General features: G+C 37.9%; 3 gene segments (V, D, J or C); all 3 read left to right on the top strand.

Moving 5' to 3' along the window:
- Window positions 1-1,361: 1,361 nt before the first annotated feature.
- LOC120303605 lies at window positions 1,362-1,956 on the top strand. The segment is given in 2 exon segments: window positions 1,362-1,467; window positions 1,571-1,956. Coding segments are annotated over 2 exon segments (426 nt in total).
- A 5,161-nt stretch (window positions 1,957-7,117) lies between these two features.
- Window positions 7,118-7,703, top strand: LOC120303606. The segment is given in 2 exon segments: window positions 7,118-7,231; window positions 7,315-7,703. Coding segments are annotated over 2 exon segments (429 nt in total).
- A 4,091-nt stretch (window positions 7,704-11,794) lies between these two features.
- LOC120303607 lies at window positions 11,795-12,366 on the top strand. The segment is given in 2 exon segments: window positions 11,795-11,906; window positions 11,990-12,366. Coding segments are annotated over 2 exon segments (417 nt in total).
- The last annotated feature ends 2,015 nt before the right edge of the window (window positions 12,367-14,381 follow it).

Consider the following 14,381-nt stretch of genomic DNA (forward strand, 5'->3'; position numbering starts at 1 on the left):
GTGATCTGATTTGTTCTCAGCTTTGTTCATTTGTTCTCAGCTTCTCTTCCACCCCTGGAACATAAGAATGCCTTTGAGAATTAGATGTCTCCATATAGTCTTCATCACTAGCATCAGGATACCAGGAGATAGCCTTTTCACATTCAATCAGGATGGACATGTGGGAAGAGGAGGGCAGGAAAATAAAATCAGCATGCACAAATGTGGCCTCATTTCCAAGGCTGATTATAGCTTCAGCTACTTCCTTAACAGCTTCTCCAATATGTTTCAAAAGAATGATAATATCACTCTGAAACCATGTCTCAATTTACAACAAATACAAATTCCTAAATCTGGAAGAAATTGAATTTCTTGGAAAATGCATAGGGATTTTACCAGTTGATTTGGCTTCACTGGAATGGAATGGAATCCTCTAAGTACCATGGCAGGATGGAGGATGGAGGATGGAAATGAAGTACCATGGCAGGATGCAGGATGGAGGATGGAAATGAAACCTTAGGATAACTTTTCCAAGTTTCCAAATTGCCAAGCAGATGTTGGGGAAATATCTCCTCAGAAAGAATCTCCTTGGAAAATTAGGAAAATGTGTCCTCTCCTCACTTTTGATCCTGGAGGACACAGTTGTCACAGAAAATCCAACTGCCTATGCACCCAGAGGAGATGTGTTAAGGAATAAAGTGTATAATTATATGTTGTCTAATTTTGGAAGCATAGCATTTTTTATTATTATTTCCATCATAGTTCATTGAAAAAGTTTCAAGAAAACTTCATAACGCTCACTGAGAAGTTGAGAATCTTTATAAAATGATGAATCATTGATATTTGTCACCATACAAATATATATATACACCAATCCAGAAGATTGTAAAGTTTGCCTCAATGGGTTACAAAAGAATTTAACTTCTCAAGAGATTATAATCCTGACTGGGAAACCATGAGTTTAGAATAGAAAACAGAGCATACTGAAGTTTACCAGCAATTTAATGTATTTGGAGTTTTCTGTAAAATATAAGAAAAGTAATCTTGTAGCAAACTTGAGATGTGCTAGCATTTTGAAATCCTCTCTAATAATTAAGTTTATTCTCTATTACCTTGCATCATTTTGAGAACTGTTAAATTTTTTCAAGCCTTTGTTTTACTTAATCTACAATATACTGGTCCTTTCTCCTATTAACATAGGAAAAAAATGGGTCCTGACACTTTTCTTACGACTGGAATGTAAATTGCAAAATGCACATGCAATTATGTTCACCAAAATGAATCAGTCAATGGCTCTTTTATGCCAACAGATATGTAAATCAAGACACAATTTCCTCTTTAAAGAAGCCCCATGGTTTCCCTTTTCAGACAACTCCCACCAACATAAACCTTGTACCATTTCCAGAATCCTCTCTATCAATTTTGTCTATTTGTTACAGGGAGCAAAAATGTGGTTAAATCTTCTGTCCATACTTATGGTCCTCAAAGGTAATTATTGCCACTACATAGTTTATTTCTATGTTCTGCTCTGGAAAGCAGGAGATCTATTTTTTTTTTTTTTTTTTTTTTTTAAACCCTTCTTTCTTTTTAGGAGTCAAATCTCAAATACAGTTGGTGGAGTCTGGAGGAGAGGTGAAAATATCTGGAGAATCCCTCCGTCTTTCCTGCCAAGCCTCTGGATTCAGCTTCAGCAGCTATTGGATGGGCTGGATAAGACAGGCTCCAGGGAAAGGAGTGGAATGGGTGGCATCCATAGACACTAGTTCCGGTACTTACTACTCAAGCAAAGATAATGGACGCTTCACCATCTCCAGGGACAATGCCAAAAGCCAGCTGTATCTGCAAATGAACAGCCTCAAACCAGAGGACACAGCCATCTATTACTGTGCGAGAGACACAGTGAGAGGAAGTGAATCTGAAGCCAGACAAGAACCTTCCTTTCTTCCCTCATTAACTTTATTAAGTCTCATGTCCTAGATTAGTCAATGAGGATTGATCTCTGTCTACTGAGAGCTTCAGGAAGGGTTGTTTTGTTCTAAGTATCAGAGAGATTGCTGTAAGAAAATGAAAAATTCCACATTTATCAGTCTGTTTAAAAGCCAGTGCAATCCCAGGCTGCATTAACAGAGGGGTAGAATCAAGATTACCTGAAGTTGTTCCACTGATTAATTACTCTCACTGTCAGGAAAATTCTCCTTAGTTCTATATAATTTCAGATCTTTGCTGGATTTGAAAAAACTTTGTGCAACATATTATCATGTTTGGCGAACAAAAATGCTTAAAAAATGCATACAAAGATGTATACCAATCCATAATATTTTAAAGTTTGCCTCAATAGATCACAAAAAAAAACCATAACTTCTTGAGAGACTATAATCCTTACTTGGAAGCCATGTCTCAGTTTAGAACAGAAAGCAGAGCATATTGAAGTTTACCTGCAATTTAATGTATTGTAGCAAACATCAGATGTGCTAGCCTTATAATATCCTCTCTAAAAATAAATTTATTCTCTATTACCCTGAATCATTTTAAGAAGAACAGAGCAGAGCAGAGCAGAGCAGAACAGAACAGAACAGAACAGAACAGAACAGAACAGAACAGAACAGAACAGAACAGAACAGAATAGAATAGAATAGAATAGAATAGAATAGAATAGAATAGAATAGCAGAGTTGGAAGGGACCTTGTAGGTCAGCTCGTCCAACCATCTGCCCAGGCAGGAAACCCTACACCATTTCTGACAGATGGCAGTCCTTGAAAGCCTCCAGCGATGAAGCCCCTACAACTTCTGAAGGCAATCTGTTTCATTGATTGATTGTTCTCACTGTCAGAAAATTCCTCCTTATTTCTAGGTTGAATCTCTCCTTGATCCATTTCCATCTGTTATTCCTTGTCTGGCCTTCAAGTGCTTTGGAAAATAGGTTGATCCCCTTTTCTCTGTGACATGCCCTCAAATATTGGAACCCTGCTATCATATCTCCCCTGGTCCTTCTCTTCAGGCTTTTGTTTTAGTTAATGTACAGCAAACTAGGGACAAACCTTTTCTCCTATTAACTCACAGGAAAAAAAATGGGGATCAACCCTTTTCTCAGGACTGGATTGTTAATTACAAAATGGACATGCAAGTTAGTTCACTGACATGTATTGGTCAATGCCCTGAGGGTTTCTTTATTCCAACAGATATGTACATCGAGGCACAATTTCCCTTTTAAAGGACACCTTTGGTTTCCCTTTTCAGACAACACCCACAAATACAAAATTGTGCTGTTTCCTGAAACCCTTCCTGTCAACTCTCCTCCATTCATTATACAGAGCAAAAATGTGGCTAAATCTTGTCTTCTTACTAGTAGTCCTCAAAGGTAACTTTATCCCAGTGTAGAGTTTATTTTCATGTTCTGCTCTTGTATGCAGAGATTACATAAAAAACAAACAAAAAAAAACAAAACACTCTTTTTAAGGAATCTAATCTCAAGCAATGTTGATGGAGTCTGGAGGGGATGTGAGAAGACCTGGAGGGTCCCTCCGTCTCTCCTGCCAAGCCTCTGGATTCACCTTCTTCATCTATTATCTGCACTGGGTGAGACAGGCTCCTGGGAAACATCTGGAATGGGTTGCAGGGATTAATACTGTTTCCAGTGGAAAGTTCTACTCAGACAAAGTGAAGGGACACTTCACCATCTCCAGGGATAATGTCAAAAGCCAGTTACGTCTGCAAAGGAACATCCTCAAACCTGAAGACATGGCAGTCCATTATTGTGTGACAGAGACACAGTGAGAAGAAGTGAATCTGAAGCCAAACAAAAAACTTCCTTTCTTCATAGCAGCTCTTGAGTTTGTCTAAGACTCAGGTCCTGTATTAATCAAGGAGGTTTGATCATTGTCTAGTGAGAACTTCAGCATGTTTTGTTCTAGGTATCAAAACGGTTGCTGTAACAAAATGAAAAAAAAAAAAAAAATCCAAGTCCACCTCCGTTTTTAATCAGTTGATTCAGCTTCTGGAATGTAGACTTTTAGTATCATGGTGGAAGGATCAGAATGAAACTTTAGTATAATTGTTCTAAATATCCAAACTGTCAGACATTCACTGGGGAAACATCTGCTCTGAAAGAATCTCCATTGAGAATTAAGAAGATGTGTCATCAGTTCAGTTTTGATTCTGGGGGCAATGTTGTAACCAAATCCAACTGCGTACACAATGGAGGTGTGTTAGGAAATAAAACATGTATAATTGGACAAGACCTTGGAGGCTTTCTAGTCCAACCCCTGCTCAGGCAGGAGACCCTATACCTTTTCAGTCAAATGATTGTCCAATCTCTTCTTAAAAACCTCCAGTATTGGAACAACTTCTGGAGACAAATTATTCCACTGGTTAATTGTTCTCACTGTCAGGGAATCTTTCTCCTTGATTAGTTTCAATCCATTGCTTCTTGTTCTGTTAGTTATTCCTCTAATAGTTATTCCAATAATTCCACAATTATTCCACTGATTAATTGTTCTCACTGTCAAGGAATCTCTCTCCTTGATTAGTTTCAATCCATTGCTTCTCTCCTTGATTAGTTTCAATCCATTGCTTCTTGTTCTGCCTTCAGCTGCTTTGGAAAATAGATTCATTCCCTCTTCTATGTAGCATTTTTTTTAATTATTATTATTTCCATAATATTCACTGAAAGGGTTTCAAGAAAATTTCACTTTTCATGATCCTATAACTCTCACTTAGAAGCTGAGAATTTTTATAAAATGATTTATCCTCAGTGTTTGTTACCATAGAAAGTTTCTGTGTATTTCAAATGTTTGTTGTAAATGAGATCATAGAGGGACAGATTATGATTTTTGGCTTTCATGAAAAAATGCTAAAAAAAACATGTATACAAATGTATATGTCAATCCAGAAGATTTTGAAGTTTTAAAGATCTCAACAGAACTTTACTTCTCAAGAGACTACAATCTTTACTCGGAAGCCATGTCTGATTTTAGAATGGATAAAAGAACAAATTGAATAGTTTGGATTATTTATTTATTAAAATTATTTGCCACCCAAATTCATTGTTTCTTCTTCGGCCTGCAGCTGCTTTGGAAAATAGGTTAACCCCCCTCTTCTATGTGGCAAAAAAAAAAATGTTTTGCTTTTTTGGTTTTTTTTTTTTTTAATGACCATAAGAGTTTACTGAAAAGGTCTCAAGAAAATTTCACTTCTCTGGATCCTATAATGCTCCTTGATGTATCATTGGTGCTTGACACCACAGACTTTTTGTTTGTTTGTTTGTTTGTTGTTGTTATTTCCATCATAATTCACTGAGTCTCAAGAAAAAATTGCCATTTCAGGAGGGTACCATACTCAAAGGGAAGCTGAGAATTTGTATAAAATAAATGGAATAAAATTGTATAAAATAAAATAATGTATCAGTTTATTAATTCACTGAAAAGCTATCAAGAACATACCACATCTCAGTGAGCTACAATCTTCACAGTGAAACTGATAATCTTTATAAAATGGCGAATTGTTGGTTTTTGTCACCAGAGAAATTTTCTACATATTTCAAAGGTTTTTTGGGAAATAAAAACAAAATGAAGGGATTAGATTATCATATTCAGTGAGTATATAAAACAGTTAAAACATTACAGATGTTATACCAATCCAGATGATTTCAAAGTTTCTCTCAATGGAACTCAAAAGAACTTAACTTCCTGAGACAGAATAATCCTTACTGGGAAGCCATGTCTGGGTTTACACCAGATAACCTAAAGCAACCAAAATATTTTGGATAATTATTTATCATTCTGTTTGAACTGAGAGATTGTATTTGGTCACAATATGACTTAAAGTTCTGAGTTGACTGGATACAACTAGTCTAGAATTCAAAGTGTTCCTTGAAGCTTAACTGCCATTTAATGTCCCAAAGATACTTTTTTTTTCTTTTTTCAGAAGGCAACTAGACTTTCTTGTGTTTCTTTTGAAGACGTTTCGTTTCTCATCCAAGAAGCTTCTTCAGCTCTGAGTAGATGGTACCGAGTGGAAGGATTTATATTGCTTGCAGAAAAATGTTCATTTGTATTCCTCTAGAGCAGAGTTAACCAAACTTTTGGGTGGATGGCCTTGAGGGAAAGCAAGGTGCAGAGAAATGAGTGTGTGCACGGGCATGCGCAAACAGTGCATGCATGATGGCAGTGCCAGCATCCATGCACATGTGCAAGTAGACTGTGCATACCCTCGGCAGTGCTGCCTGCACATCCATGCAAGTGGGACACTAGCACCTGCAAATGGGCTGCTAGTGACCGTGTGATGGTGGCGGTGACACTAGCACTCCTACACATGCACAAATGGGGCCGTTAGTGCAAGTGGGGGGGTTGCATGCACAAATGTGTACACTCATCAGCCATTCCCATGGCCCGCTGGCCAACAGGCCTTGGCCCACTGTCGGCCCATGGCCCACAAGTTAGAGACCCCTGCTTTAGAGACGCATTGAAACCAGGGGCACTTGAGTAGTGCAAATGTGTGTGGAGCCTTCTGGCTGCAGGATGTTTTCTGCCCTGTGTCCCTTCACTGTTGAAGACAGGCCTGGACTCTTGGGGATGAATCTCTGCTGTCTGAATCTGAAAGTGAAGCATAAATGGTTCCTGTAGTCTGCAATGTTTTCTGGAAATCCAATTCATACTCTCTCACCCTTTGAAGGGTGTTCATCCCAAAGTGCATTGCTAAATGTCTATGGAGGTTCTCAGTCCTATGGAGGTTCTCAGTCCAAACACAAAATGTCCCATAAAATAAACAAAAGTTAAGGAAGCAGTTTTGTAGCAAAGATTCTAACTCTGATCTTCTAAGCCTTTTATATGATCTATAATAAGTAACTTTATTCTATATTACCTTGAATCATTTGAGAAAGGATGAATATTTTCAAGCTTTTCTTTTAGTTAATGTACAACAAACTGGTCCTTTCTCCTACTAACCTGTAAGGGGGGGGGGGAAAGTTCCTATGTCTTTTCTTAGGATTGGAATATTAATTGCAAAATGCAATTAATATTCCAGTGAAAGTTACATTCACTGAAATATATTAGTCAATGCCCTGAGGGGCTCTTTTATCCCAACAGTTATGTAAATTGAGACACAATTTCCCCTTTAAAGAGCCCCATGGTTTCCTTCTTCAAAGAACAACCCCCAACATAAACCTTGTGTTATTTCCTGAAATCTCTCCTTCCCTCCATTCATTACAGGGCAAAAATGTGGTTAAACCTTGTCTCTTTACTAGTAGTCCTCAAAGGTAATTATTTCCCCTATGTCGAGTTTCTTTTCATGTTCTGCTCTTCTATGCAGGAGATCTCATTTTTAAAAAATTCTTTTTAGGAGTCCAGTCTCAGGTCCAGTTAATGGAGTCTGGAGGGGATGTGAGAAGCCCTGGAGGGTCCCTCCGTCTCTCCTGCCAAGCCTCTGGATTCACCTTCAGCAGCTACCAAATGAGCTGGGTGAGGCAGGCTCCAGGGAAAGGCCTGGAATGGGTTGCACTCATCTATACTGATTCCAGTGGAAAGTTCTACTCCGACAAAGTGAAGGGTCGCTTCACCATCTCCAGGGACAATGCCAAAAGCCAGCTGTATCTGCAGATGAACAGCCTCAAAGCTGAAGACACGGCAGTCTATTACTGTGCGAGAGACACAGTGAGAGGAAGTGAATCTGAAGCCAGACAAGAACCTTCCTTTCTTCACTCATTAACTTTATTAAGTAACATGTCCTAGATTAGTCAATGAGGATTGATCTCTGTCTACTGAGAGCTTCAGGTAGGACTGTTTTGTTCTAAGTATCAGAGAGATTGCTGTAAGAAAATGAAAAAATCCACGTTGATCAGTCTGTTTAAAACTAGGCTGCATTAACAGAGGGATAGCATCAAGATTACATGAAGTCATTCCACTGATTAATTACTCTCACTGTCAGGAAAATTCTCCTTAGTTCTATATAATTTCAGATCTTTGCTGGATTTGAAAAAATATTGTGCAACATATTATCATATTTGGCGAACAATGCAAAAATGCTTAAAAATGCATACAAAGATGTATACCAATCAATAATATTTTAAAGTTTGCCTCAATAGATCACAAAAAAACATAACTTCTTGAGAGACTATAATCCTTACTTGGAATCCATGTCTCAGTTTAGAACAGAAAGCAGAGCATATTGAAGTTTACCTGCAATTTAATGTATTTGGGGTTTTCCGTAAAACAAAGAAATGTTAAGGGAATAATATTGTAGCAAACATCAGATGATGTTTTAGAGATGATGATCTCTAAAAACAAATTTATTCTCTATTACCCTGAATCATTTTAAGAAGTGCAGAACAGAACAGAACAGAACAAAACAAAACAGAACAGAACAGAACAGAACAGAACAGAACAGAACAGAATAGAATAGAATAGAATAGAATAGAATAGAATAGAATAGAATAGAATAGAATAGCAGAGTTGGAAGGGACCTTGTAGGTCAGCTCATCCAACCATCTGCCCAGGCAGGAAACCCTACACCATTTCTGACAGGTGGCAGTCTTTGAAAGTCTCCAGCGATGAAGCCCCTACAACTTCTGAAGGCAATCTGTTTCATTGATTGATTGTTCTCAATGTCAGAAAATTCCTCCTTATTTCTAGGTTGAATCTTTCCTTGATCCGTTTCCATCTGTTATTCCTTGTCTGGCCTTCAAGTGCCTTGGAAAATAGGTTGATCCCCTTTTCTCTGTGAAATGCCCTCAAATATTGGAACCCTGCTATCATATCTCCCCTGGTTCTTCTCTTCAGGCTTTTGTTTCAGTTAATGTACAGCAAACTGGCCCTTTTCCACTATTAACCTTATCCCAGTGTAGAGTTTATTTTCATGTTCTGCTCTTGTATGCAGAGATCACATAAAAAACAAACAAACAAAAACAACCCTCTTTTTAAGGAATCTAATCTCAAGCACTGTTGGTGGAATCTGGAGGGGATGTGAGAAGACAGGAGAGTCCCTCCATCTCTTCTGCCAAGCCTCTGGATTCACCTTCTTCGTCTATTATCTGCACTGGGTGAGACAGGCTTCTGGGAAACATCTGGAATGGGTTGCAGGGATTAATACTGTTTCCAGTGGAAAGTTCTACTCAGACAAAGTGAAGGGATGCTTCACCATCTCCAGGGACAATGCCAAAAGCCAATTATGTCTGCAAAGGAACAGCCTCAAACCTGAAGACATGGCAGTCCATTATTGTGTGACAGAAACACAGTGGGAAGAAGTGAATCTGAAGCCAAACAAAAAACTTCCTTTCTTCATAGCAGCTCTTCAACCTGTCTAAGACTCAGATCCTGTATTAATCAAGGAGGTTTGATCATGGTCTAGTGAGAATTTCATCATGTTTTGTTCTAGCTATCAAAACGGTTGCTGTAACAAAATGAAAAAAAAATAAATTTAAAAAAAAAATCCAAGTCCACCTCCCTTTTTACCAGTTGATTCGGCTTCTGGAATGTAGTCTTTTAGTATCATGGTGGAAGGATCAGAATGAAACTTTAGTATAATTGTTCTAAATATCCAAACTGTCAGACACACACTGGAGAAACATCTGCTCTGAAAGAATCTCCATTGAGAATTAAGAAGATGTGTCATCAGTTCAGTTTTGATTCTGGGGGCAATGTTGCAACCAAATCCAACTGCGTACACACCCAGAGGAGGTGTGTTAGGAAATAAAACATGTATAATTGGACAAGACCTTGGAGGCTTTCTAGTCCAACCCCTGCTCAGGCAGGAGACCCTATACCTTTTCAGTCAAATGATTGTCCAATCTCTTCTTAAAAACCTCCAGTATTGGAACAACTTCTGGAGACAAATTATTCCACTGATTAATTGTTCTCACTATCGGGGATTCTCTCCTAACAGGAGGGTACCATACTCAAAGGGAAGCTGAGAATTTGTATAAAATAAATGGAATAAAATTGTATAAAATAAAATAATGTATCAGTTTATTAATTCATTGAAAAGCTATCAAGAACATACCACATCTCAGTGAGCTACAATCTTCACAGAGAAGCTGATAATCTTTATAAAATGGCAAATTGATGGTTTTGTCACCAGAGAAATTTTCTACATATTTCAAAGGTTTTTTTGGAAATAAAAACAAAATGAAGGGATTAAATTATCATATTCAGTGAGTATATAAAACAATTAAAACATTATAGATGTTATACCAATCCAGATGATTTCAAAGTTTCTCTCAATGGAACTCAAAAGAACTTAACTTCCTGAGACAGAATAATCCTTACTGGGAAGCCATGTCTGGGTTTACACCAGATAAGTTAAAGCAACCAAAATATTTTGGATAATACATAGATATTTATCATTCTGTTTGAACTGAGAGATTGTATTTGGTCACAATATGACTTAAAGTTCTGAGTCGACTGGATACAACTAGTCTAGAATTCAAAGTGTTCCTTGAAGCTTAACTGCCATTTAATGTCCCAAAGATACTTTTTTTTTCTTTTTTCAGAAGGCAACTAGACTTTCTTGTGTTTCTTTTGAAGACGTTTCGCTTCTCATCCAAGAAGCTTCTTCAGCTCTGACTAGATGATACCGAGTGGAAGGATTTATATTGCTTGCAGACAAATGTTCATTTGTATTCCTCTAGAGCAGAGTTAACCAACCTTTTGGGTGGACTGCCTGGAGGGAAAGCAAAGTGCAGAGAAATGAGTGTGTGCATGGGCATGCGCAAACAGTGCATGCACGATGGCAGTGCCAGCATCCATGTACATGTGCAAGTAGACTGTGCACACCCTCGGCATTGCTGCCTGCACATCCATGTAAGTGGGACGCTAGCACCTGCAAATGGGCTGCTAGTGACCGTGTGATGGTGGCGGTGACACTAGCACTCCTACACATGCACAAATGGGGCCATTAGTGCAAGTGGGGGGGTTGCATGCACAAATGCGTACACTCACCAGCCATTCCCATGGCCCGCTGTCCAACAGGCCTTGGCCCACTGTCGGCCCACGGCCCACAAGTTAGAGACTCCTGCTTTAGAGACGCATTGAAACCAGGGGCACTTGAGTAGTGCAAATGTGTGTGGAGCCTTCTGGCTGCAGGATGTTTTCTGCCCTGTGTCCCTTCACTGTTGAAGACAGGCACGGGCTCTTGGGGATGAATCTGTGCTTTCTGAATCTGAAAGTGAAGCACAAATGGTTCCTGTAGTCTGCAATGTTTTCTGGAAATCCAATTCATACTCTCTCACCCTTTGAAGGGTGTTCATCCCAAAGTGCATCGCTAAATGTCTATGGAGGTTCTCAGTCCTATGGAGGTTCTCAGTCCAAACACAAGAAAGTCCAGTTGCCTCCTAAAAAAAAAAAAGGACCTTTGGAACAACCAGGTTGTCTGTCATCAGACAACCTATGGAGGTTGTCTGATGACAGACAACCTCCATAGACATTTGCCATTTAGTGTATTTGCAATGTCCCATAAAATAAACAAAAGTTAAGGAAGCAGTTTTGTAGCAAAGATTCTAACTCTGATCTTCTAAGCCTTTTTATATGATCTATAATAAGTAACTTTATTCTATATTACCTTGAATCATTTGAGAAAGGATGAATATTTTCAAGCTTTTCTTTTAGTTAATGCACAACAAACTGGCCCTTTCTCCTATTAACCTGTAAGGGGGGGGGAAGTTCCTAAGCCTTTTCTTAGGACTAGAATATTAATTGCAAAATGCACATGAAAGTTACATTCACTGAAATATATTAGTCAATGCCCTGAGGGGCTCTTTTATCCCAACAGTTATGTAAATTGAGACACAATTTCCCCTTTAAAGAGCCCCATGGCTTCCTTCTTCAAAGAACAACCCCCAACATAAACCTTGTGTTATTTCCTGAAATCTCTCCTTCCCTCCATTCATTACAGGGCAAAAATGTGGTTAAACCTTGTCTCTTTACTAGTAGTCCTCAAAGGTAATTATTTTCCCTATGTCGAGTTTCTTTTCATGTTCTGCTCTTCTATGCAGGAGATCTCATTTTTAAAAAATTCTTTTTAGGAGTCCAGTCTCAGGTCCAGTTGGTGGAGTCTGGAGGGGATGTGAGAAGACCTGGAGGGTCCCTCCGTCTCTCCTGCCAAGCCTCAGGATTCACCTTCAGCAGCTACCACATGAACTGGGTGAGACAGGCTCCAGGAAAAGGCCTGGAATGGGTGGCATTCATAAGCACCAATTCTGGTACTATTCGCTACTCAGACAAAGTGAAGGGTCGCTTCACCGTCTCCAGGGACAATGCCAAAAGCCAGCTGTATCTGCAGATGAACAGCCTCAAAGCTGAAGACACTGCAGTCTATTACTGTGCGAGAGACACAGTGAGAGGAAGTGAATCTGAAGCCAGGCAAGAACCTTCCTTTCGTCAGAGCAGCTCTTCAGCTTGACTGATCCCCAGACCATGGATTACTCAATGAGGATTGATTTTTGTTATTTCCATCATAATTCTCTGAGTCTCAAGAAAATTTGCCATCTCAGGAGAGTACAATGCTCAGACTCTTGATTAGCCAATTAAGATTGATCACCTTTGATTGAGAACCTCGGGACTTTTTTGTTCTAGGTATGAGAGAGATTGCTGGAAGAAAATGTGAGGTAATGAAAATGATTTGAAAATTCCAGTTCCATCTTCCCTGTTTACAAGGTGATTTATGTTCAAGAAAAAACAAAACAAAACATGGAATGGAATATTGTCTTTTAGCCTCATGGCAGTAGCCTGGAAATGAAACTTCAGGATAAACCTTCTCAACATCCAAACTGCCATTCACCTGTTGAGGAAACATCTGGACCAAAAGAATCTCCTTGGAGAATTAGGAACAGGCTTCACCTCATTTTTTGACACTAGGGGGCAATGTTGCTACATGAAATCCATTTTCTATGCACCTGGTGGGGGTGGGGAAGGAAATAAAACAAATGTAATTAGATATTGTCTCATTGTGGATGCTTGATATATATTTTTTTCTTTTTGTATTAATTCACTGAAAAGTTCTCAATAACTTTTTGTTTGTTTGTTTGTTATGTCCTTAATAATTTCCTGAAAATATTTCAAGATAATGTTCCATGTCAGGAGAGTATAATGCTCACCAGGAATCTGCAAAGTTTTATAAAATAATGTAGCATTGTTGTTTATTAGTGTAGCAGAAAACTGTCTAGGCATTTCAAACCTCTGCTAGAAATTGTAATAATTCAATGAAAAGTTTTGAAGAGAAATTTACATTGCAAGAGACTTCAATATGAAACTGAGAAATTTTATTAAAAGATGGAGTTTTGGTTTTCGAAATCAGACAAAGTTATCAAGGTATTTCATATATATATATTTGATTTGTTAAAAAAAACTAACAACCTGGTGCTTAGTAAACAGCATGTTGTCTGGGTTCACATTTCACAACAATCAATAATAGTCAATTTCTATCATATCGTACTCTATATAACAGCTTTCCTTGATTTTCTCTCCTTCCCATATTATTCTCTTTTGCAAACATTAGGTTAATACAGTTCTTAATATTTTTCGTAACAAAGAGGTTAAATATAAACATTTTTTTCCTAACATTTATCCAATTAGTAATAGCATCAATACAAAACCTCTTTTCTAGTTAGTCCTCTTGGTTGCATTATATGTCCTCTATTCAACATTCTCATTTAGACTTTTTCCCCACAAAACTGAAGTCATTTTTATCTGTTAAGATTTTCTCAAAATTAATTTACGGTTAAATATCTAAGCTATTCTCCCAACAATTACATTGCTCATATCATAATAAATAAATAAATACAACACAATACAATACTACACAGAATAAGAAAGAAGTGAAAGAGAAAGAAAAACATTTCTCTCCAACTAAAATTCATTTATATCCCCCATTTTTTAATTTTTAACCCTATTCCATTCAATATTTACTAATTAAGTAATCCATGTTATATTTTAAACATATTCAAACAAATACTTAATCTTTAAAAATTGCATCTGATAAGACAGTTACATTTCTCATATCATTAAAAAATATTTTCACTGTATTCCATTCATCGCTGGTTGAGCAGACCTTATTATATTTTAACCATATTCAAACAAATGCTTAATCTTTAAAAATTGCTTCTGATAAGTCCAATCTTCTAATCCCTTGGATCTGATTTTAGCCTTTTTCTTTCACCAAATGGCTTTTCTCATCCATCTATTCCACAACAAATTTGCCCTTTTTCCTATTAAGTAATAGTAGTGGCGAGATTCAGTTGATTTGCATCACTTACGCAGAACCGGTAACTAATTTTTTGTTGCCCAGGCCCAGAATGGACTTCCGGAAGCGGAATCCACAGAGAACTGGTTGTTCACATATTTGAATCCCACCACTGATTAATAGGGAAACAAATGGGTCCAAACCCTTTTCTGAGGATTGGAAAGTTAATTGAAATA

The sequence above is a fragment of the Crotalus tigris genome, unplaced genomic scaffold (assembly GCF_016545835.1).
Source record: "Crotalus tigris isolate CLP2741 ecotype Arizona unplaced genomic scaffold, ASM1654583v1 scf7180000024473.799607, whole genome shotgun sequence".
NCBI classification, from domain to species: Eukaryota; Metazoa; Chordata; class Lepidosauria; order Squamata; family Viperidae; genus Crotalus; species Crotalus tigris.